We start from the raw sequence: 27,527 nt of genomic DNA, 5'->3' as shown, positions 1-27,527 counted from the left end.
TATAAAAAAAAACAAAACGAAATATAGATCTGTATTTTAATCAGATGGGTGTATACTTTAAGGCAAATTCAGGGACAGACCGCCAGAAGATTTAGAACCCTTTCCAGTGAGTTTACTTGAGGATCCTAGCTACCAGTGGTTCAGTATCAAGTTTTCTCAATAGATTTAGCATTTTCTTTCCATTTCAATTTTTGAGATATTTCATTTTCTTTTTTCTGGGTAGAAGACTGGCACCCTCTCTTCTGCTAGTCATACAGATTAAGCCTTCACCATTGGAAATTATATAATGCAGAAAATAGATAAAACTAAATATAACAAACCTTTGATTTATTTGTTTCTTCTTCCTGAGCTTGTAATTCACTTTCAATGAGATCATAGTCAAGACTCTGAGGAATAAAAGGTACAGATAAATATTCTTACTAAATCTATTTCAGAATCGGTTTGTAAGGTCATGCAAGATTTTAAATTTATACAGCCTATTCATACTTTCTCTCATCATTTAAAAGAAAAGATGCTTGACAAGGTAACATATGCCTGTAGGCAGCTGTATAATTGTTACAGTATGATTATGAAATATGGAATTCGTTAAAAACAATATGGCAACTCATGAAAGCTAAGTGGCCTATCCAAAGAGAGTTACCTCCCCCTTAACTCAATGTAACCGACGTCTGCTAGCCTACATTTCCATATTTGGTCATTAGTCATTTGCTTGGTCACCTGTCTCATGAAAATAAGGTAACTGTTTTTGAAGGAGAGGGTAAGTGAAGCCTTCTTTATTTAAATTCTAAATAACAACCTGAAATCTTCAAAGTATGCCTACCATTCATCCACGAAACCTATCATATAAGGGACATATTTTTTTTTTTTTCACCCAAAGAATTTCAAGTTTAATTTCTTTTTTTGGGAGTTTCACCTGAGGTAACTTTTAATATAATTGATTTTTGGCAATTCCACCCCAGGTCAGGTGTTTTTTCAAACCAAAGAATTTTTAATTTAATTAATTTTAAGCAAATTGTAAAAACTAAAATCATTTTGTACGTATGTCCTTTATCAGCCAAGTATTCAATGTTTGGTACAATTTCATTTTGGATATTAATTCTTTTAGCAATACAAAATCGTCCAGCAATAGGCTACAAGTAATTTAGGTCAGCAGCACACAACCTCCAACAACAAATGAAGAAAAATATAATAAAATAGGCCCATCAAAAACAACACGGACAAATGTTTTTGGTGAGGGTGGTTGCTGAAAATAAAATTCCCCCAAATATCATGCCCTTCCCAAAACACACACAATCATATCTTTTTTTTTTTTTTATCAAAGACAATATCCAGAAGTTAACAATTAAATTTATTAACAATTAACAAACTAGAATCATAACCTCATTCACAATTTCTAAAATTTCAATCCGTGATTAATTTACAACTTGATGGTTTGTGAAATCCGGGGGAAGGTTCCACGTATATGTTCAGTGAGTCGCATCTTAGGGATTCTGATCATCCAGTCATTTGGCGGGTGTATGACGTATGAGGTGATCTGTCCCCGCTATAGATGCTAGTTTACACCCGATCCTATGCATGTACGGCTTTTTAGACAGAAAGGGAGGCCATACGTGGTCAGCGTGAGTCTTCCTTGTATCTCTCCATCACCTTGATAGATTGAGATATCCAGGGTTTCATGTATCATCAAGTAATATAAACATTTTCAAAACATTCTGTTACTTCAAATTTTTTTTAATATAAAGATATAAAAAGATATAATTAGGTAGTACATTATAGTACCATTTATTATAGTAAATTCATATAGCTATATGAATAAACATCTGAGGAAATGTCATTCTCTGTAGCCAACTTTCACAGTTGAAGTTAATAGTGCATCCAAAGACCTTTTCCAAGAGCTATGATTTATAAAGGCTGAGATGTCATTTTAAAAAAGATAAGTACCAGTAAACTTAAAATTGTTACCGATTGGCCATTCAGTTAAAATAGGTGCTAGAACTTGATGAATGTCATAAGACGATGAAAGATCTAATAATATCAAAGAATCAAAATAAGTTTAGATTTTCTTATCTTGTTTATGGGTATACGGTTTTTAAGTTCATGCTCAGAATTTCTTTTACCTGGAAAGATTTTGGTAACATTGACAATAATTCCATCAATAAATGATTATTTATGATTAGACTATTTGGAATAATATAAGTGACATACGTAGCATATTCAGGGTTATTTCACACAATTTTTACACAACATTTTTGAGGAATTTGTATCAAATATGCATTAATCTATTCAGAAGGTTACTACAAACTATCATTAACTAAAAACTAATATATCACAATAATATATGCAACATCGTCATAAAATAATATCTAACATGGGTATGTGCTTAAAATATATGTGACTATATTAAAGAGTAATACTTCTTGATTCTTAGTTCTTACCTCCCATTTGGAAACCAGTCTTTTTCTAAATCTTGGTGTATCTCCATACTGTCTGATTCTCTTGCTGATATCCTGAAAAATCGGTATCAGTAATTAATCATTATTTAAATTTTTTAGAAAATCTGATTAACTTGTTAGTTGTAATAAACTATTTGTTTGGCTGGAATACTATGCATTCTTACTGTTTAAATATAACAAACTGGACCACTATTAAATTGACCTTAATGTTGTAATAGATTTCGTTTTCTATTCACAAATAGGAACTAGGGGTATTTTATTAAGCATGACTACTACTGGATGAAATAAATCATCTAGGTCATGGAAGATTTCTAATGAATTGATAACAGATATCGCATGAGTGTTGAATCCATGTCTGACATCTTCAAGATATTGTCAATCTTTCAACCCATAAAACTTCAAACTCTGTACATGTCTATTTTCTTAACATCCTGTAAGAAAGATTTTATTAGATGGTAGTAGTCTAACTTAAGACACATATAACACATTTTGACAGAAAGTTGTTATAAAAAAAAAAGGTATTAGACAATTTGGTTTCTATGATATTGAAGTTTGTAAGATTACATATGGATAAGAATTGCAAATCAAGGTATCAACAGTCTTTTCCAAAATGTTAAAAGTCTATTTGACATCGAGATCGATGCCTTTCTATATTCCGTTTGTATATTGTTGCAAACTGATCAGCAGTACATATTCGCCTGGCCGCTACTATCACTGCAGGGGCACGTTAATTAGCTTTGTTTCTGCTGCAAATTAAATTCTAAAACATTTGTTTAAATTATTAAGAAAAGAAATAAAAGTGCTGGAAGTACATCTGGATAAAACATATTTTCTATTTAGTGTGGTTTGTGTTATGATGTGACATCCCATGTAGACATGTGGGCGTATAGTAAAAAGTTGTGATGGAAGCTTATACAAAAGGCGAAAACATTGACATGATGAGAGATTACAAGAGCTGTAAGAAGACAAATGGACAATTTACATATTGGTAAATGGTGTAAAAAAAGAGCAAATTACCCGAAATTTGGAAGACAATAAGGCTGTAATACTATTTTGAACCAAAGTATCTGATGGTTCTGAGGCACTGTCTTGGAAATCAAATGGTGTCAGATGATTGCGAGTTGCAAGTCGAGACACTTCAGTTTCTGATTTAACTCTGTTTAAGTCATTCTTGACTCTTGTGACAGTAAACTGAAAAAAAGTAACAGCATTGATTATTCAGAAATAAACAATTTTATTTTTCCTTTGTTGAGATAATAAAATTTAACCATGGAAATCTCTTCCTCATGAGAGACATGAACTATTCTGAAAATTAATTTGATATAAATTTAAGCTAATGATTTATCATTTATTGGGTGTTATGGCAATTTTCATGCTAGTGATTATTTAACATATTTCTATAAAATTAACCAAGTAATTAAATAAAATTGTGATCAAGCATATAGCAGTCTTAAAAATTATTAGAAGCATGAAAATGATAATTATATTTAAGTTGTCCAGAAATGATTAAAGAGTTGCTGATTTTAACATACTAATTTGAAGGTGTTACATTATTTTGATGTATTATTGAATTAAGAAAAGATTCCAGCTTGTAAGACACAGTAATACATTATACCCATGTGAAATAGGCACCTTAAAGGAGTTAAGTCTTTAGTCTATATTGAATGTCTAAAAAAAATATTGCTTTGACTAAAGATTTAAACAATCTCTTGAATACAACACGAATAAAGCTATTTCTAATTTCACATAAAAAAGGGCAAAGTCATGAAACCAGATAAGACTCCCATATAACACTGTAAATCTAATAATTTATTGTTTTTCTCAAGAGAGTTCCAAGTAGAAAGCTTCCACATACAGAACAATTTTGGATTTCTCTCATTAATTATAAACAATTTAATTAGTACTGATAATGTCTAGGTCATTCTTTATTAAATATAGATTATCGAAGATTAGATAAAGAGCTGGCAGTTCTCACTATAATAGTTAAAAACTAGATAATGTAAAGGGAATGTGCTGAAAATTTCAGTCAAATTGATCCACTCTGAACCAAGAATTTAGCGATTGAATTTTAGACCTAGCCTACATCATCATAACTAAAGTTGATACGATAAAAAAACATAGTCTTGATTATCCATTTTTTGATTTAATCACCAATGAGCGTTGAACAGCTGATCAGATTCTAATCCAGTAAATATTGTAGGCTAGCGATGACATCGAGAGTTGATTATGGTCTGGATAAGTTAATTAATGTCTAATTAATAATTTCCACAACATTTCAAGCCTAAAGAAAGACCTGCAATAGGCAGATTTAGCTCTAGCATGATGTATGTTTAACCTTGCACTGGGGGTAATCGTACAGTTTCACCTATAAGCTATAATCCTTTTAAACATTAAATAACCATTCAATATTTAGCAAGGATTTTGAAAGTATTGCTAAATCAGCATGTCCTCTACAGATCTCCATTTTGAAAATGTTACATTGTGTGTGTGCAGGGGGGGGTGCAAAGGCTTCTGGAGGCGTTGATGGGACTTCTGGGGGCGCCGATGTACCTACACGGCGAACAGTACCGTGGAGACGACTCGACTCAGAGAAGGGTCTAGGGTGCTCTCCCCCCAGAAAATTTGGGAAAATAGGGTTACAATTTCAAGTTTGAGGCTGAAATTGCGATATTGGCGTATAATGATATCTTGATTTGAACATTATAAAAAATTGAAGGAAGGAATACGACTTTATCGTACCTATAATAATTTATAAGAAAAAGGAAAAGTTTGAAATCGGGTTAGAGTGTGACTTGTTTGAATTTTGAAAATTATCACGCCGTTTTGGGCACCCAATTCATTTGTGGGTGCCTAATCAATCTTACTAATGTCCATACTGATATGGGCACGTTGGTTGTTGGCTTCATATTGCGTCCAATGGAAAGGGCGGCAAAGGCGCCCTTTGCCCATTGGGGAGAAAATCGGCTCCCCCAATTGCCCCCCCCCCCGCTAGCTACGGGCCTGTGTGTGCGTGTGTGTGTGTGATTGAAAGTTGGGAAAGTTTCAGCAAGGAAAAGTCCATTCTTTTTATGAATAGTTGGTTTCGAACAGATATCCCCAAATAGTCTCACATAACAACTTTTCACAGCAACAGAATTATCAGTGAGCTGAAATTCAACTACTGTGTATCTATTATTGCTCTCTACTTCAATAGTAAAGATAACTGTGTTTTCCATTTTTTGCATCACTTCCTAATTCTTTAAATCTTTGCAAAGATCTCTGTGTTAACATTATAATTGGAATGTGTTTAACCAGTTCTATCACATATGTAATTTTGGCCAACATAGTCCTTTCAGATGGTTAAATTTCATTAACATATTAATAATATTTCTACCTTTATATGCATTCTAAATTTCTTTGGGGCAGAGTTGCCTTCATAAATGCTGGCTAGTTTTGACCATACAACTTTTTGACCTCAAGTTGTAGTTGTGTCATACATGAGGCAAGGTATGCTAAATTATCTAAAAGAGAGATTTCCACTGGTTTAATCGGTTACTTTGCATGAATTTTATGACACAATTTTATCTTCTTGTTTATTTGTGAAAAACGCAAGGACTGTTCTACCCTTGGTGGCACAGACTGTAGTTAGCCCCCCATATCTCTAATCTTTGCATAATATTAATTATCTCCTGATTAGATTTTGTCTTTTTCCAAATACTGATCTTCCAGTAGTTTTTCATAATAATTTAAGTAGTGATGTCAACGACATGACCTACCTTTTCAATCTAGCCCCAACTAGCAATTGTGATTGTTAGACATACAAAATCAACCAAAAGCATAACATAGAACAACTATGACGGGTAAAACCCACCACTGCACATGAAGTACAGTCAATACAATCATGTGGTTAAGTGAGAAATTAATATGAAACAATATATATAAATTCATAAGAACTGGTGTAGACAGTCTAATAAATACTGTACTAGACATTTTTCTCATACCTTAAAATGTTATAAGTTCAGAAAGCCATCAATCCCCACTTTGAACATTCCTTTAGGCTTTTGACATTAAGAAATCATGAATTTTATCATGTTCCACACATTCTAAGATGAAATAATATTGTCACCAGTGAAGTAGCTAAGCAAAACAAATCTACCTTTTAATCTGCTCTATGCCTAGATGTCTTGAAGCTTTTGTATATTTTTAGTAAGAATAGCATTACATGAAGATATATCAACAGAAAACCCACATGCAACCTTATTCCTTGGGATTGAACTTTTGACAATTGCATCAATCATAAACTTAACTTCTGAAGAGCATGCATTAGGCCACTTGGCCCTGCCCTCAGCCCCACCTTTTCACCAACTTTTGTCTCCATGAAACATCACTTCAAGCCTTTATTTTGTCCATCTTGCCCACATCAATATGGTAACACTCTAATATAATAACTCAAAATTCAAACTGGTGGTGCCATATCATTTCAAAATTGATCAATTCTTCTAAATATTTATTTTGGTAATGCTTTTAATTTCCTAATATAAAACAGACTATTCATAATTATCATTTTCTATCTTATTTCTCCAATTAGTGTGAATATACACAGCTGAGTATCAATGTTTTCTTACTTCAATGTAGTGTTATGATAATTGATCAAAATCAAACATGTCCATTACAGCAGCACCAAATTATCAATAATAAAAATAAAATTGTCTCTTATAACATATTTATCACCTTTCCATATACTATTATAAAATTATTTTGACATGATTAAACAAAACCATACAGCATCTAAATTCATCAAGTACATTGAGTCGTGCCAATTTTCTCATACCCTTCTTCAGTTATGGAGTTGCTTGAACAGCTGCCATTTTTCACACACATAAAGTTACATCACTAACCGTAAATCAAAGAATTCTTGGTAGTTACTGTTAATAAAAACAATCATCTTGTCTATCACAATTTTCTTTTTCTATAATTAAATACCATTCCAAAGAATTTGACTATGATCAGAAATAATTGGTATATTTTTTCTGACAATCAGATTGGGATGAGTGTTCCTCGTTTGAGCACCCCTGAATTATGTACCTCTAACACTTACAGAATTTTAAAACAATGTGACTTTTGTTAAAATCTATGACCATGAAAATTTAAAGTGACATTTATACCTCATTACATATTAGTGTTTTAAATTTGTACCATAATATGTTGTTGTTAGATTATTATTATTATATATGTAATACTCCTTTTGTCATTTATTTGTAATAAATGGCCATTTCAATCTCAAACAGGGTTATACATTTGTTAACGGAAGGAGCTTGGCTGTTTTGGGGTGTAGTTTCTGTATGACTATGATATACCTGTATAATCAAATTATATAAAATTGAAACCTATCTTTTAAGCAATCAGTGCAGATGCCCAAGTTAGAAGCCCTCTTTAATTTAAAATCGCAACACTGACCTACTTAGATCTATTATTGATGTTGAAAAACTGACAACATTGACAACTGAAAACAAGTAATAGGGGGATATGACAGTAAATCTAGGAACACATGATTAGCTTCATCATATAAAGAATCCTTACATTCATTTTACTTGTCAATTTTTCCAAAGAAAATTGGGTCAGTTTGTGGTAATCTTCCTTGCACTAATGTTACATTCTCTCTTGGGATATTTAATTGCTTTTAAGGTCCATTCTTAACGGTTTGCCAGAAGTAGGTCACTTCAAATTATTAAGTAACTTATTCACATTAAAGTTGATGGAACTAATGGAAGCTCTACCTAATAAGCTTGTCATGGATGCTAAAAAAATATATTAATCATCCAATATAAATGTTTGACACCTTTGATAAAATATTATTTATTAAAATATTGTTTATTGGCCCTAATCTACCCCAGATCTTACTTAGTGATTTTCATTCACCTACAATGACAAATATACAATCTTCAGGTCTTATATACCTTATGGAAATGCTGTGACTCAGTGAGTAAGGTGCAGGCTCAGTAACCTGCAGGTCCTGTGTTCGATCCCTATGTGGTCTAAGATTGTTTCCCTTTGTAAGTGATGCAGAATGAAGGGTATCTATATAGTTGTTCAGGTGAGATGTAAAACCAAGGCCCTGTGTACACTATGGCGTACATGTAAAAGAACCAATGACAATTGGAATTCAAAATTAACGTAGGCTGTAGCACCATAAATTTATTTCTTGGTTATCAATAGAACAGAATTAATAATAATTAAGAAAATCTCTTTTCATATATTTATGGTTCTTTTACAGTTAATTAATCAATAACAACAAACCCTGATGGGATAAAAAAAAAACCCAGCAGTTGCCAGGCAAGATATGCCCACATTTTTCAAAAGATGGATAGAGAACAAGCTAAAAAAAAAAGGCGATTTTTCGTACAATCGGAGACCATAATTCATGTAGTTATAGTCTGAAATGTGCGAATATCTAAATGGACTGAGTTTAAGTTTCATCAAAATCAGATAGAAATTGTGACTTCTAGAGAGCCCACAACCTTGGTATTACATAATTCATGTAGTTATAGTCTGAAATGTGCGAATATCTAAATGGACTGAGTTTAAGTTTCATCAAAATCAGATAGAAATTGTGACTTCTAGAGAGCCCACAACCTTGGTATTACATACTTTTATACTATATGCGTACAAGGAGCAACCATTTTGTCAGGCAGTTTCAATCCGATTTTCAAACTCAACCATCATTAGGGTGTAACGTTGTTACATTTAAACGCTCTTTTAAAATCGTATAAAAATTGTGACCTCTAGAGGGTCAACAAGCTAAAAACATGATTTATCTTACAATCAGGGGCCATAATCCAGGAAGTTGCGGTCCGATATGCGCACATATCGAAAGGAACCAAGATCTTTGGATTATAAACATGTATTTCAAGTTTCATCAAAATCGGATCAATATTGTGTCCTCTAGAGTGTCCACAATCTTGATATATCATATTTTACACTATTTGTGCACAAGAGTGGCCATTTTGTCCACCAGTTTTGGTCCGTCATTACTGTGTAATAGTAATATATATGAACGTTTATTTTAATCAGATAATAATTGTGACCTCTAGAGGGACCACAAGCTAAAAACGAAATTTTTCGTACAATCAGGGGCCATAATTCAGGAAGTTGCAATCCTATATGAGCAAATATTGAAAGGAAGCAAGATCATTGGGTTTTAAACATGCATTACAAGTTTCATCAAAATCAAATAAAAATTGTGACGTCTAGAGTGTCCACAAGCTAGAAACATGATTTTTCGTACAATCAGGGGCAATAATCCATGAAGTTTCGATCCGATACATGTCAATATCGAAAGGAACCAAGATCTTTTGGAGTTAAAGCTATATTTCAAGTTTCGTCAAAATTTTGTATGGACGGGCATACAGACGGACAGGGGCGACAACAATATACGTCCACATTAAAATGTGGGCGTATAAAAATGAGGGTAATATATCAATTGGCACTTAATCAAACAGTAGTATATATAGTCTTGTTGATAGAAATCCAAATATATAATTATCTTTATATGCTATACATTATTGTGCTTAACAAACCTCAAGCAGGCCATAAAGCATCTGCCAAGGAAAAACTTTGTGTTATATTTATATCTAATTGATGTCATTTGTTACTCTCAAGCAGGCCATGTAGCATCTACAAAGGAAAAACTTGTGTTATATTATATTTACATCTAATTGATGTGCTTTGTTACTATTTTTTTAAAAATCTATCGAAAAAATAAAAGAATTATTTTATGATAAATCAAAACTATTTCGCAATTTAAAGCACCTGTCAAATGTAGTTTGGAGGGTTTGTTTATTTCTAAAACATAAAATAAAATGCAATTTTCTTTGAAGATTTATTCATGAACATTAGTATGATGTACATGTAGTTTGGGGGGTTTGTTTATTTCAAAAACATAAAATATAATGCAATTTCTATGAAGATTTACTAGAAGTTATTCATGAACATTCAAAGCGGAAAAAAGCATTAAAATGAAATATTAGTAATAATTATAACACATAAATGTTATGCCAAGAAATGTTTTCTTTTTAGATTTTCCATTGTGGTTGTCCCTTGTCAGTGGCACAGGATAGTCGACCAAGAGAAAACCCAAGCCCAAAGGATATAGTCCCCCATCCTACTTTGCCAAGGAATGAATGCTTCAAATTAAGTTAAACATTCATTTTTAAAGAATTGTGTATATTCACATAATTAATTGTCTCTACTGCACTAACAGTCCACCCTAACATTAGTATTGATTGATTCTTTTCAAGAATTTTCTCACCATACTAAAACCAACTGATTCAAACTAAAATCTATCATCTTGTGGCAATAATAAAAATGATGGACTTCTGATTGTATAAACAATTTCTTGAATATGTTATTTCTCTTGCCTGGAGGAATCTTTTACTTTAAATCTAATTCCATTATTATTATCTAAAATGGTTGTCTAGTTTAAACAGGCATTATGCAAAAGCTAAATCTGCCTATTGCAGGTCTTTCTTTAGGCCTTCAATGTTATATAAATTATTAATTAGACATTAATTAATTTACCAATCAACTTACAATAATCAACTCCGATATTCAGTAGATTTAAAACGTTTTGCGATTGATATGGTTACCGTAAAAATGGATAATCAAGACATTGTTTATTATCGTAAAAACGGTAGCATTGACAGTGTTATTGTAACAAATATAACTCGGCTAAGAGGGAAGTAACACATGCCACAATCATATGGAATACAAGTTACTTGAAGAATTTATTTCAGCAATATTTCAACGATGTACTATATTGTACAACCATAGTACAATGAAGATATATATACAAAATATAGAACAAAGATTCATATACAATAAGAGATAATCATTTAGAAACCATCAAAGGGTGGGAAGCCATAAGGGTATGGTGGTAATGAACTATGTACAAAGAAAACATGATAATAAAGACAGCTAGATTGGGTGGTGAATATGCTTACACAAGAGGAACAGACTAAGAGACCATGGTTGGTGTAGAGAAGCCATATTTGTGAAAATAACCAGTATTAAGTCAATGGAACATTAAAAGATAATAATTCTCCGCAAAGCCGGCCAGTGCCTAATGCGTGAACATGTTCATTATTTAATGAATTAAAAACATTGTATCTTTAAAGTAAAAGAAGACCAACGTCACCAACTCGCCACTACAGATAGAAACCAATGCTAAGCTAGACACCCGCATCAAAAGCCGCCAAACCAATAAGTTCAACCAATTAAAATGCAACAACCAACAGCCCACCAATGCTGCGACTTCCAAAGGATGAATACATCACCAAAACTGTTATTAATCTTAGTCAACGGTCCCTAATAGATGACCAGATAACTAATACCCTCGCCAAGCCCGCAAAACAACCCAGCAACATCACCAAGACTGAACGTGAAGCCCTCAAAGAACTTAAAGAAGACAGAGACATCATAATAGTACCTGCAGACAAAGGGAAAGCAATGGTTATAATGGATACCCTGGACTACGTCAACACAGTCAACACTCTCCTTCAAAACCAAGCCACATACAAGAGATTAAGGAAAGACCCCAGTTCTGCCCACCAAACGAAGCACATGAAACACCTCAACTCCCTTAAAGATCAGAATCAGATTTGAAACCAGCTATTCTAGCAACTCACCCCCATCCACCTTATGCCAGAGCCACCATCAAAATCCACAAAACCTGCCCAAAGCCAGACTGCTTGTGTGCTCCTGAGACTCAGTCTACTACAAAACAACACAGCACCTATTGAAATTACTATCACCAATAGCCAAAACTGCTGATTCTTATATTCTGGACTCCAATGAATTTTGCAGCAACATCAAAAAGGTCACTAACACAGGGAAACTTGTCTCCTACGATGTAGTTGACCTCTTTACGAATGTTCCCGAAAGGAAGCCATCAGCAGCTTAGGCAAATGCATTGAGGAAATACCAAACCCATTAATAACTATAGCCTCACCACTGACAGCATCATAAATCTAGTCCAAACCTGTATTTTGGCCACCTACTTCACATGGGTAGACGACATCTATGAGCAAACTAGAAGATTGCCCATGGGAAGCCCACTATCACCTCTGTTAGCTGAACTTCATCTCACAGCCTTTAAATAATGCACACTCAATTCATCACCCATAAAATCCCTTTGCTGGTACAGGAGATGATCCCCCACGCCCTATTAAACCACCTGAACGCAGAGCACATCAAAGTGAAGCTCACCATGGAACTGGAAACAGACAATAGCCTCCCCTTTTTAGATGTTAATGTCCCAAAAACCAACAACTCTCTCTGTACTTCAGTCCATAGAAAACCGACCCACACTGATCAGTATCTCTATTTTTAATCCAACCACCCATCCCAAACAAAGAAAGTTATCATTACAACACTCACTAACCGCATCCTCAATATTCGTGACCATGATCTACTACCTTTAGCATACTTTTCAACGGCAGTTCAACCTACCACATTAGAAGAATCCTGAAACAAGCAAGCATTGACACAGTAGCAGCACCCTGAAAGGCTTACTGCGAGCCAATGGGAAAATAAACCCAATCATCCCACAACAACCAACAAGCCAACAGTGAGGCTGATGTCCCCCGCCGAAATCCCAAAATAAATAGATGACATATATTAATTAATCGCACATTTATTTTTTCAAAAGTATCAAGCAATCAAACTGATTATCAACTATACACTAAGTTTCAACACTCTCTATCAGATAGAATCAAAATTATCTTGTCCCAAAGCATCAACCAATGAAATTGCTTAGCTCTGCTTAGCTTTAGCTCGAAATGTTAACCATTGAACTCAGTCAAGACATTCACCTAATGAACATCTACATCAAGTTTAAACATTCTACCTCAATTAAAAGCAGAGTTGTTATTCCAAAAGTCTTAACCAATCAAATTGCTTACAGTTCCTTAGCCTAAGCAGAAAATTCTCATCATTTAACATGGTCAAGGTAATGATATAATGAATCTATACTCAGAGTTTCATCACTCTCACTTAATTAAAACTAAAGTTATTGTGCCCAAAGCATCAACCAATCAGATTGCTTATCTCTGCTTACAATAAGCAGACAATGTTTATCATCGAACTCCGACTAATGAATGCCTACACCAAGTTTGAACATTCTACCTCAATTAGAAGGAGAGTTCTTGTGTTCCAAAGTCTAGACCAATCAAATTGCTTATTGCTCTGCTTACCCTGAGCAGAAAATGCTCATTATCGAACTTAGTCAAGGTATTTATGTGATAAAACTATACACCAAGTGTCCTCACTCGCACTTAATTAGAACTCAAGTTATCGTGTCCCAAAGCATCAACCAATCAAATTGCTTATCTCTGCTTACCTGTCTCGTCCTGTTATCTATTGTCTTCTGTACATACATGTATATATAAAAACCTAATTATTCTTTTTCCACTAATCACATCGTAAAAATTTCACTATGTATATATAACATGTAATTGTCTGCGATATCACCTCGGTGGAAGCGGACGTTAAATAAAGCTATTTCACACATATGGTTGTCATTCTTTGCTTGATAAAGACGGCAGAACCCTTGTCAAAACGTCGCTGAAATAAATTCTTCAAGTAACTTATAATTGTGGTATGTGTTATTCTCATCCAGTTACTAACAAGGGTCAATATGGGCATGGAAAATTTAGTCTTCACTGGCTACTAAATGCTAAAAAGTTACTAGCCAGCACCAAAATTTTAGTAGCCAGAAATTACAATGCTATTAACTGTAGTCTGTAACGTAAATCACTACTAGATATTACGCGTTGTTTTTTTTAATCTTTATCATAATGCTAAATATAAAACAATGCAGAAAAAAGAACACCAGTTTTGATTTAAATAAATTTTAATTTTAATAATATTAAAAATTACAATGACATTTATAATGAATGAAACACAACATACTGAACAGTTTAAAGAAAACAATTAATTAATGTACAAAATGAATATCATCATTAAACTTTGGTTTAGCTGTTAAAATTCTTTTCTTCAGAAAGAGCTTAAAAGATTTTGTTTTTTATTCATTTTATTAATATATAGGGAATAACTTTAATGTATGGGTTAGAAAAATGGGTCAACAACATGCGTAGTCGGACATTTTGTATACATTGCCGTAAGTTAGAAGTTAGAACGATTTTCGGCACATGGTAAGAAAATATATGAATGTCGTAAATATTGTCATTAAATTGGAGTTATTTCCCCTAGTAAGTTCCTGTTTTACGAAGCGCTGAATAAACAAATTCAATTTTGTAAAAAAAAACTTTGTAATTATTTTAAAACGAGAAAAAAAACTTACAGTCGCCAGCTGGTGACTCAAGTGAAAATTTTAACTAGCCAGAAAATATATTTGGTCGCCATGGCGAGTGTTTTAGTCGCCATGTAGAGCCTTGGTTACTAAATGTTGCTTAAACAATTCAGAGTGAAGTAATTTGAAATTTTCATTATCTATTTTTTTAACTATAGATAACTGTCAGTTCTTTACCTAATTTTACCTAATGCCCCTTTAAGATATGTATTTTTTTAATTTGAGCAACTACAAATAATATATCATCTAGCAGTTCCATTAAAATATCAATTGGCCTTGCAATTAAATTGAAGAAATAAATGCGCCGAGACATCTCCAGTGTTTCACATGTTCTTCAACTTATTGATCCAAGTAAATCTGGAGGAAAATTTTCAAAACAGAATTCTCAATGTTCTTGTATTTAGAAATTGGTTTGGCCATCTGTGGGAGGTGATGCCTGGAAACACTTCATTGTTAGCACATATCAATAAATACTCCTCTATTACAAGTGATCAGAAGTGATCTTGTATTTTGTAGAGGTCTTTTCATACAAGTTTTAGCAAGAATTCACATCTGAATACATATATATTGGTCTTTTCTAGAAATGACATTATGTTACAAAATTCTGGCATATAAAGTTATCTATATAATTTCATCTGCAGGAATCAGTTAATTGATGTCATGATATACTAGGCTTATTTTATATCAATAAATAATTGATAACTAATATATAAACAGCATGTTTCATAAGTAGGCCTAATCAACATCAATGAATGGAAATATGTATACAAGTGGGAGGGGGGTGGGGGTGTTAGGGGAACTACATTAATGACATCAAGATGATTAAACACAAAAAAGAGGGTTTCTTTTAGAGAACTAAGTTCTCTAAAATATTTAAGTAGTACATCACTTCAACAAACTCTCTATGAAATAACCACACACAAACTATATTCAAAAGCAAAGGTTTATAACTATTGGAAGTAACTGCTTTCAACCATATGTTGGCCAAATCAGCAACAGAGAGCAACTATAAATTCAAAGCGCTCATGCTGACTCAGAACTGATAGCATTACACTTAACACTGTGACTGTTAATGTATTTATCACATGATCTACAAAATGGTGAATACCTTAGAAGAAGCACTACAAAGGCATCGAGGAGGCAGACCACCATTAATTTCCCCATTGACTTCAATGTTAATTCTGGCCTCTTTGCCCACCTTCAACTTTTTCCCCAAATTATGGTCATGTCTTTGCACTAAAATTTGTATGAGGTTGACCTCAAAATGTGAGTTCTGCAAAAAGATTTAAAGAGTTTCAAACATGTCATATCACAAATATTCAAAATATTGGAATATTTTTAAACAATTGACTTTCTTTTACCTTTTTCTCTAAAATGGTCCATTTTTTATGCTTTATATGTCTCAAAATGCCAATATGTCCCTATTTATTGAAACTTTGGCCAGCTGAAAATTGGCTGCATTGAAGGTAACTGTAAGGAACTATAATGAAACTTGTAAGCCCACCCCCTAAAAATGTCACTGTGGTAACAAATCCAACTTGTGTCCACATAAGTAATACTGTTGATGGAATATGGCTTATAATAGCCATGTTCTTCTATCCCTGGCTTATATACATACATATAATCACTGGTACTTGTAAGAAGCATGAATCATTTATTAAAATATGGATTGATAAATGTAAAACAAATCCTGTATTTAGGTCACAAAGCACTGGGTTTTTTTTAAAAAATGGGAATATTTCAGTATTTAAAACTCTTTAACAATCAGAGGTATCCTTGAAATTACATAGTGTAAATATTTTGTGTAAGCAAGTTGTTTTAATCTTTACATCAATTTCCTGGCAAAATGAGGTGGAAAAAGGGAGTTATCACAGCACAAAATCCAATTACTGCTAATTTGGAGTCAATATATGTTCCATTGAATATCCAAATATCATGTTCAAGAAAAGGGGTGGGGTGGGGAGGGTGAGCCAGTCTAAATGAAATGAAGACAGAGAAATTTCCCTGCAAACACATAGATTTTACTTTCTCAAGAAGGGATATGCAACAATTTCAGGTTTTAAAAGATTAAAATTGTGTTAAGCCAAAGGAACACAGCAGCAAAATGCAGTTCACTCATGTTTTGAAAATTCTAACAGACCTCAGTCATACTTAATTAGACTAAATTTCTTAATTTTTAAATTTCTGACAAACACATGGATACTTTTTCAATATCTGACTAACATGGATCCTTTCCAAGTTATTTAACAATGGAAATAAAGACATGCAAGACACTTTGGTTCATTTTACAACAAAATGAAATGAAATGAAATGAAATGGGGTTTAACGTCCTACTGTTTTGCTCCGAACTGGGCTAATGAAGACGGGCATACGCCATACAGTGTGCTATGAGGGAAATTTTGCCCGGACAGCGGCACTACGGCCTACTCTTATATCGAATTCCAACTGTCAAGGGATCTTTAACGTGCACGCCAATGTGTACACGGGACCTCGGTTTTTCGTCCCATCCGAACGACTAGACCATTTTACAACAGATGAATAATTAAAATTTTGACAGCAATATTGGAGGTAATCTGAAGAATTTCAGACAACTTATGATTTTTAGGCAAAATTGAGTGAAATTATGATACTTTCTTCCCGTCTAACCTTTATGATGCAGAAAAAGTAAAAATTATACATTAAAATATTTTCCACTAATTTTGAAAAGTAAATAAACACTGAAAATAACAAAATTTGGACTAAAATAAAAAATTACCCTCACAAATTTGTCAAATATTTTTGAAATTTTACTATTTCATTTTTTTATTATCAAAATGTCATATATCACATTTTCTGACAATTTGGAGCTCATATCATTCTGGACTCTTTGCCCACGTCAAACTTTTCCCCAAATTTTCATTGGGCTGAATGCTTTTCACTACAGACAAGAACAAATGGTCATACGTCTTTGCACTAAAATTTGTATGAGGTTGACCTCACCGTACGTAGCACCGTAGCCAACCTAATAACCCCATTATCCTTCCACCTCAAAATCCTGAATATTTACCAAAACCTGGCAGAAAATTTTAACTCAAACCCTCTTTGTCCATTCTAGAACAAAAAATCAACAAAAATGGGCATGCAAAAGGGGAGAAAAGAGATTGAGAGAGAATTTCTATAAACAGACGAACTACAATTTGTGGGTACCGAGATAGTGAAATTTAATGGTGGTCTGCCTCCATGATTGGTCTTACCACAATTCTATTACTATGTAATTGTTGACATCATCAACCTTTGAACTAGTTGCCGGACGCAAATTGCTCTCAGTTCTAAGGTTGACAAAAGCCCTGCTTAAGAAATCTAAGGTCTGGGCCCTTATTCACGAAAATTTAAACTAATGTTACAACCGAAATTTTAAGAAATACTGCAACTTCATTGGATATATGCAAATTGATTTTACTGGTCAGCCAATCGAATTGCAGTATTTCTTAAAATTTCGATTGCATCTTAGTTTAAGTTTTCGTGAATAAGGGCCCTGATGTCCAAAGTGAGGGTTAGTTATAAAAGTATGTCTGGAATCTAAGAGTAAAATATACTCACCCCAAGAGTTGGGCTTTTAAGAAAAGAAATGGGGTTTAATGGCCTACTGTTTGACTGCGCATTTGAAGATGGCCATATGCCATGCAGTGTACTATTAGGGAAATTTTGCCAGGACCGGGGTGGCCTACTTTTATTTTGAGGGTTCTTTTACATGCACACTAATGTGTACACTGAGTTTTGTTTTTTCATCCCATTCAAACAATTATACATTCTCCCTTGCCATGCCCTCAGTCCTACACCACAGACAAGGCGGGAACCATGCTGGACAATCCCCATGAACTTCAATAATTATTTTATCAAACAAAACTCAATTTAAGCCTCCTCAAATGAAATGGCAGATAGGCCACTGGTTTAATTTCCTTTAATGTAAAATAATTTTATTGTATGAAAGAATTTATTGTCAGGATAGATGGGCAATGTCTAAGGGTTTTATCGTTGTATAACGTAACAGCATGAGCTTCCTTTTACATGTAATATGATATTAAAAGTCGATAGTAGGAATTTTATTATGTTACCATACATACAGTGAACATACTATATTTATTAGCTATTGATTCAGCATTCCACTATATATTCTCATACCACTTTTCAAAGAGAAAAACAGACAGTTTCATTTCTCCTTAATGATATTATTGGACACAAGGAGGAGAACTTCTGACAAGAAAGGCCGATCAGAATAAAGCATATTTAAAACTTTGTTGACAAAAGACTATTGATTAAAGTGTTGCTGATTATACCATCTCCAGACATTTATTTACCTAGTGAGGTGGCATTAATACAATACAGATGCATTTACAATAGATTAAACTATTTGAACTAATCAGCTCGTATGTCCAATGCTCTTATAAAATATTTGCTAATATGATGAACTATATTCTTAGTCTTGATGTATGCTTTCTTATTATCTACTAATATTGTGAACATTTTTTTGGGTGGAAATCGAAATAAATCATGATTTATAGATTTCTTAGACTATATAAGAGTTATCTCAAAATAGGCAAATTACATTCTCTTATGTTAACTAGATGTAGACAATTGAATAAAACCAATACTGTTGTTGTTTGTATTAAGAAACCGATGCATGCACCGGTTTCTTAATACAAATTCTGAATAAGTACTGACAAAATTAAATCCTTTAAAAAGGATTTAATTTTGTCAGTACTTAATCAAAATTATTTTAGGCAGAACGTTTGACCATGAATTTTGTGTACTTACATATGTAAGTACACAAAATTCATATTGATCCACTTTACTGATGTAGTTGAAATGAAATGATTCTTCATCTGATACTCAAATTAATTCAGTCATGAATATTTCAAGGTTAAAGTTTATTGTTTTATGTGGTTATTTGTGCTATCTACTCAAAGATTTGGAACATCAGGACTCGGGGAGAAAGAGTGTACATAATGATTATTTCTTGAACATGGTCCAAACCTAGGACATTTTAGTCATGTCACATGAAATTATCCAGTAAGCTATTGCAGACCCCATACTTACATGTACAGATCCAATCCCAATCACATCTAAATTCTTGTTTGTCTGTTAAATCAACTATATTACATACATATATAAAGGTTCCCTACATCATATACTCAAAGATTTAAGTTATACACACCCAATTAGACATCTTTGACACATAATGTAATTATTTCGATCAGATCAATTTGTCACGGTCAATACAACACATCCATATTTCTTTATACTGATATGGAAAATTTAAAAAATGTCTCAAATCTGTTTATAGAAAGAAATAAGATCACATCAATAAATAATCTAATGTTCATTGATTTCAAGAAATTTAATGAGTTCTATTGCTTATCTGCATATTACAAGGTATGACTAATTATTTGTATATACAAGATAACTCTTCACATTCTGATTTCCATTTTACAGTAGAAGGGAAGGACAGCAATTACTTGAATATTTTCGGTTTGTCATGTGAGACCTTGGACCAATTGATTTATATTTCATTAAGAAATTCCAAAAACTGTTCTTCTTTGCCTATGATAGATGATTTCTGTTAATGAATGCTAATAATAGATCAGAATTTTTGTAACACAAACAAAAACCATTAATTGTTTTGTTGGGGTGGAAATTAAGTCATATCAGATTGCACATCACCATGTCAAAATCAAATTGCTCATGGTCCTTGTCAGTCATTGTGTAGAGGATTAGCGAAACCACGCCAGTTATATATATTTGGTTCCCTGTTTCTATATGGAATTGATTTATCATGTTGGTTCCTTTTTTTTCTCTTTGTCTTTATGTAACCCTCTGCTAAAGGGCTTTTCAATAACCCACTTGTCTATTATAAGTATAAATCCTTTGAATTGGTTCTTATTTATTCATTGATATATTTTTCTTCTTTAGTCATTATCATTAGGTCTGCTTATTTCTTGTGAGTGCAGTACTGTATTGTACCGTATAATGGGTCAATTCAAACCCTGGGATAAGGTGGTTTAGTGTCAGATCAGTGTAGCACTGGTGTAACACTGTTTAACTCAACCTTAGACCCCTCTGTATTTGAAATCAGCCTGAGTAACTGAGTTAAGGTCTGCGGTGTTGCGGTTGTGTTAAATATGGATATATTTACAAAACATGAAAACCAGTGGCGTATTTGTGTTACCCAAACACTAACTTATACCTGAGCCATTGCCACTTAGAATTATATTTGAAACATGATTCCAAGTTCTTCCTACACCGTACATTCAATTACTGGTACGTCAATACAGTTCACAACTAAGAGTACATGCCAGTAAGGAATGAAAGTTCTACTAAATATATAAAATCATAATACCTGTACATTTGTGGACAAAGTAGGTAAAATTCTCAACAAAATACAGACAAAACAAACATTACATGAATGCAGAGAGAGAGAGAGAAATGGAGTTTGATGTCCACTCAACACAATCTAGGTCATTTTGGGACTAACATATGGTTTAATTTTATGTCAATAATTCGCTTGCGCGTAGGGGTCTTTAGCAGTGGGAGGAACCCGAAGGACTCGAAGAAAACCCATGGACAGGCGACCCTACTCCTTGTCACGTACAACCGAGGATTTGAAACCACGCCAGTTGACTCAATGACAGGCCTTATGGTACAGTGCGCACATGTTAACCATTCGCCCCCCCCCCCCCTACATGAATGCAAGACAGACAATAAAAATTCAAACATCAATAAGACAACCCTGTTAAATGTGATATCAGGTGTTCTGGCAAAAGTAAACATCTGCATATCATGACTAGGAGATCAAAGTTGCCTAACATTTAACCCCCGTAAACAGATTTTATATCATTAAATATACCTCAAAACTGCAATATTTTGAGCATATCTGGTTAAATAAAATAAAAACTGAGATGGCCCAATGGCTACCCACATCCCACCCCACACCACTAAATACACCACTGATCCATCAGAAACATGTATATACCCTTTTCTTGGTTCTAGTGAAGTTCCAAACTTTGTTTTTATTAGAAAGGTTTCCTCTTTAAAATTCCTCTTGAAAAGACATAATATTATGCTGGTTATGTGCTTAATTTCTGAATAATTTGTTTAACTTACCGGAGATTTTCCATTTTTTTTGAAAGTATATAATTCCATGGTATTAAAAAAGTAGAGGTACGGCATCCTTCATATTTACAATTCTATAACCTACACAAATAACTGAATCGATCCAACACAGATAACTACCATTTATGTTGTGCCACTGAGTAATCAACTAAAAACTCACAATTCACACAAATTATACAGCAAAAGGGTTCAGTTACTCAAATATACCAATATCTGTTATAACTACTGAAAACTAATACACTTCACCAAAATTATTTGATTATTGTTGTTCACTTAATTCCTCAAATCTTTTTTGGAAAATAAATTTGAAATTTTAGATTATTTAATGAACACTATAATTTCAAAGGTATGAGAGACATATCTTAAGTTTGCGTCCAACTACCTGAAAATTCCTAGCTATAACTATAAGGTGTCCTCTAGTTTTACAAACTAGTAGGATTTAATCAATAAATGTATACCTACGATGTCGACCATATCGTTGGATGTTAGTGATGAAACAATGGGATTGAAAACAAGTGCTTGTTTCACTACATCTCAACTTCACACTTTTATAAAACAAATGTAGTCAATAATTTGTTTAGATGTAGATATATAGAATATCTGCATAAGCATATATAAAAAGTTGCAGGTACAGAGATAATGACGCAAAATTTTAAAATGTTACTGCAGATCAAGCTGAGATGTTAGAATGTTTTCGAAATCATAAAAAGTTGTGCATCTTACATTATTTCCTCGTTTGGTAAATAGTTTCAGGAAATAATATATATGGTGTGGTCTAAGTAAGTGCAAATTAAATCCATTATTTTTATTTATATTGTATAGTAATGAATTTGCACATGGTTAAGGTTGTGTTTTTCCATATCATTGCATACTTGCATGTACTAGTCCATAGTATTTTTTAGAAACAATACTGGTATTGAAATCACTTTATCCAACTCTTTAAGCTGAAGAAGTCTTAAATCAATTAACAACACTCAAATAATGGAGCAAAATTCATATTTGGGCGGGGGAGGTGTCTGTCAGCATAGCAAGCAAAAATGGGGCTCTGGGGACTCATCTTTGTAAATTATTATCAAAACCTGCTGTTTTTTCATTTAAATAAACACTGTCAGCTCTTGCTGAACACTGATTTTGACCAATATATGCTGCACCAGGCTTTTCTAATTAGAACAATAACCTAGAGGTCTTTTTTATTCTTTTGGAAGGAATCTTCTCAAAGGAGATGGATTAATACCTTGAAATCTTTAAATTTATTTTAGTACTGAAACATCTCAACAAAACTATTTAAAATATGGTAGTTTAACCACACAGACAAGATTAGAACAAGATGAAAAAATGACAATATTTTTATGACAAGAGTTAAACTAAGGTTTTGTCTTCAAAATAAACCACAATATTATGTCATAACTATAATAATATTAATAATTTATTTACAGAGTACCTATAATCCAACATTTTGTTGTTCTATGGCGCTATTTCATTATGGTAAAAATACAAAATAAAAATCTCTATAAAAAATATCACGGATCAAAATTTAAACTATTGGATATAAAAACATATCAAGATTAAAAATTAAAAAAACCCAAAGAAACACCTTTCAACATTGCACAGTTAAAATAAGAATATGCTATGCAATTATAAAAAGCAAACTCTGAAAACATTTAAGCATTTAACAATTAAAATGGCTTTTAAAAATGATAAGTCTTTATCTTTTTCTTAAAGAGAGAAAGAGAAATGGGGTTTAACATCGTCGATACAAACTAGGTCATTTCTGGACTAACAAAAGGTTCAATTTTAATTCAGTAATTCGCTTGCGCATAAGGGTCTTTAGCAGTGGGAGGAAACCAGGGACCCGGAGAAAACCCATGAGGTTGGAAAGACGACCCTATTCCTTGTCACGTACAACTGGAGAATCGAAACCATGTCAGTTAACTCAATGACAGACCTTATGATACAGCGTGCATGTGCTAACCTTTCAGCCATCCCCAACCCTCCCTATTTCTTAAAAACAGAAGAGGAATCATAAACCCCGTTTACATTACAAATTTTAAGCATGCCAGGAACGGTACCTGGCAAGGCACGGTTAATTTTTTTTTAGTGTAAACGAGTCAAACATAAGCGTGCCGTACTGAGTACCAGGCGCGATGCGGTTAAATTTTCTTATTGTAACGCTATCTGGTCTGAGCACGGTTTCTGTACAGATAATTGCGCATGCGCCAAACGAACCTTGACCTTTTTTCCCCACAAACATTGACAGTTCTGTCATCAGTTCTGTCAAAATGGCTCCTCAAACTAAATCCACCATCATAATTTTTTTCATCTGGGTAATTTGTATAGGGACTGAAATTAACTTTTCTGTGAAGAGTTCCACATTTGGCGTGCTTGGCACGGTTCTGAGACCGGTTATTTTAGAGTAATGTGAACGGGTCAATTTCTTGAAATTTATCGCGGCCTGGTACCGTGCCCAGAACGGCATGCTTATCACGGACAAGTGTAAACGGGGCTTTTAACATCAGAAGGTAAGTTCCATGGTTTAAAAGCAGCAAAACTAAAAGATCTTTCACCAAATGTGGATTTTGCATGATAGGGCATTAATAAGTTTTTATTTTGTGACCTTAGTGTGTGTGTGGAGGAATATATGGCGTGAGGAGCTGTTTGTGGTAGCCAGGTGAGTCTTCAATATTAATGATAGAGTATGTTAGGGAAAGTATTTTAAAGTCAATTCTTCTAGTAACTGGCAACCAATGCAGTTTATGTTAGTTCACAAAGTTTAGTTCTAGTTATAATTCGAGTGGCCATGTTTTGAATTTTTTGTAGTCTATTTAGCAGATGAGAAGGCAAATTAAACAATAACAAGGTACAATTTATTAAATCCAGAGATTACAAATGAGTTGACAAACATTTTAGAAGTATCAGTATCAATAAAGTTTTTATGCGACCTATATTATATAGATTAACAGATTTACATATATTCGACACATGTTCTGTCATGTCAATTTAACACCAAAGTTCGTACACAGTTACTTGAATGTATGATAGCAACACCCACATTAATAATTTTCGAGAGTCTATGATTGGTTCCTATTTTTAATAGTTTAGTTTTATCATCGTTCAGTTTTAAAAAATTGCTTTTCATCCAGTTTATTACATTATCGATTCGATTTAAACCATTTCAGGGCATAGCCAGTGTAGTAGGAGGGGCTTATGACTGGCAAAAATATATCCCACGAAGCTCAGCAATATGTAATACAAGGGCAAGTCCGACAAAAATGAGGTATCTAGGGACTTATAAGCAAAAATGTAGGTTCAAGCTCGCCAAAACTAAAGGTGCCCGGGATATCCAATCACGTCCCAACTCTCAGTTTAAATAAATGCAAAGTAAGTCCCGCCCCTTTTACCAGACACAAAACCTCCAACTGTGGGTTTATTCAGAAGAAACAGGGATTCATATACTAGATGCTCAATGGTTTGCCCCAAACATCGATTCAGAGAAAACAAGCGATTTTTTATTATTCCAAAAGTTTTATTAAACAAATTGTAACATCTGACAACCCTATAATAAATGAATAAATAAATAAATACATGTAGATGAATAAATGAATGAATGAAGGAGTTTATCCCTAACCAATTAAATGGGCCTCATGTTCCAAGATAAGGGTTTAGCAATATCCCAGTGTTTACCAGATGAATATGAAGGTACGTTTTTACAAAACAACAAATTGAAATGTAATCTCGAGAGTCCATGACTATTGTACCATAGTAACTTTCAACAACTACGAATCTTATGCGTCTTTCCGCCTACATTAATACTGGTTCTACCCGTTCAAGACCACATCCTAAATGCTGGATTTGGCTCCAAGCAAGATAAAACTCAGACGGCAGGCACAATTGTTACACACGAAACAATGCAGGTACCGGTTTGCACAAAGGTCCGCACAATAAAACTAATGACATAAAAAAAAACAAGACCGAATTAACATACATGCAGACAAAAATCCACAAAGTAAAAAAAGCTCCATGGAGGAATCACTTTGCAAGAGTGACCTGCGCCAAGTATAATTGACGAGTATAAATACAAAACAATTCAAACTGAAAGCGCAGTAATATTAGAAAATGCAGAAAGCCACGTTAAATGTTAAATGTATGAGCGCGAAAAATTCATAACTAAACCTAACTAAATCACGACGTTTAAATACTTTTTAAATCATCGACAAATAACAGTCAAAATTAAATATAGTTTATTAGCATGGCGGAAAAGCTACTTTTCCCGGCTAATAAATGGAATAGTTACTATTCCCATACCTATATTGCCATCGGGCCGTGGTACAAGAACAAGTGATGAATTCGGCTGCTTCCTCTTACTTGCGAAACGCTAGTGCGATCAGCGCAGAAAGTACTATTCAAACACCGAACTGATTGGTCGTGTGCAGCCAATCAGAGAGCACGTAGTAAAAGCTCAAGGTGTAAATCAAGCATGCCGACTTTTGACAGGTAAATAATGAAAATGAACAATTATTTATGTAATATGGTAAACAAATAGATGCTCAAGTGTACCTAAACACTAAAGTAGAGAGTGTTTTCAATATATTACAAGTAATTTTGAAGCATGTCGTTTGCTAGTTTTATGATAAAGGGATTTTCAAAAAAGTGAAAACTCACACAGCCAGTTATTCCAAAATAATCTTTTAAGCGTTTTAAGTAGCTAAGTCTCTAACTCAATATCATCCAAAATCTTCAACATTGAAAACACGATTTATTTGTCAAATTAAATCAACATTGATGTTGTGATCTTACCGGAAAAAGATGGGCTTTTGATATCCAATATTTAAGACAAAATAAACATTTTACCATTGGTACACGAATCGTGTACCATAATGCGCTTTAGCTCCAGTTGTAACAAGAGACTCGAAGAACGAGGCTAGACACATTGCACCAAATCAAACGGCGTACGTAGACTGGAATAATCAGATGCTAGAAATTTGCACTCGATTGAGACTGCTGGCTTATTTCGCCGAACATAACTGATTTGAAACTGGAGTAAAAACGGAAACCATTGAATGTAAATCAGTTTATATACATTCATATTACAGTATTATATGCGTTGCGACCCACTTTTGTCAATTTCTAGGTCCCAAATGTTAGCGATTTAAGCAGAAGTGCTTGGTCGATCGTGTCAAAAGCAGTTTAGATAAAGTTTCGATAAGTATTTAGAAAATACTTCAACAAGATCAACATTCTGTGTATGATCTGGTAGTATTTGTTGATTATGCAGTTTCAGGATACTATTGACTATGTTTTGAAGTACTTTTGGTTATCCTTATTAACACTGGGGGGGGGGGGGGGGCGGGGGGTGTCATGGTGGCTAAGTGGGTAAGATGCTGGTTTGCTAGCCTGGAGGTTGGGTGTTCGAACCCTCCATTGGCTGAGAAAGTTCATCTAGATTTCCGGGGTGGTTCCTCCTTGTCAATGATGCAGTGTGAAGGGCATGACAAGGACAGCTGTCTAGATGTTCAGTTGGGACGAAAGAGAGAGAGAGAGAGAGAAATGGGGTTTAACATCCACTCGACACAAACTAGGTC

At 33.6% G+C, this 27,527-nt stretch overlaps 1 protein-coding gene across 3 annotated transcripts in view; it reads right to left on the bottom strand.

Moving 5' to 3' along the window:
* The window catches only part of LOC126814583 (H(+)/Cl(-) exchange transporter 7), a 141,762-nt gene that overhangs the window by 47,395 nt on the left and 66,840 nt on the right, over nt 1–27,527 (bottom strand). Inside the window, exons 1-4 of one of the 3 annotated variants that reach the window (XM_050539830.2) lie at nt 22,411–22,498; nt 3,471–3,644; nt 2,436–2,507; nt 321–386 (exon numbers count right to left, since the gene is read on the bottom strand). In XM_050539830.2, the coding sequence (XP_050395787.1) occupies nt 321–386; nt 2,436–2,507; nt 3,471–3,644; nt 22,411–22,422 (324 nt within the window). In that variant the 5' untranslated portion in view covers nt 22,423–22,498. Of the gene's footprint in view, nt 1–320; nt 387–2,435; nt 2,508–3,470; nt 3,645–22,406; nt 22,499–27,527 lie in introns of those variants that run through there. The other 2 variants (XM_050539831.2, XM_050539829.2) reach the window with 2 other exon arrangements.

This window comes from Patella vulgata, chromosome 3 (assembly GCF_932274485.2).
Source record: "Patella vulgata chromosome 3, xgPatVulg1.2, whole genome shotgun sequence".
In the NCBI taxonomy this organism is placed as follows: Eukaryota; Metazoa; Mollusca; class Gastropoda; family Patellidae; genus Patella; species Patella vulgata.
Note: the sequence above shows the minus strand (reverse complement) of the source record. Positions and strands in the feature narration are given on the sequence as shown.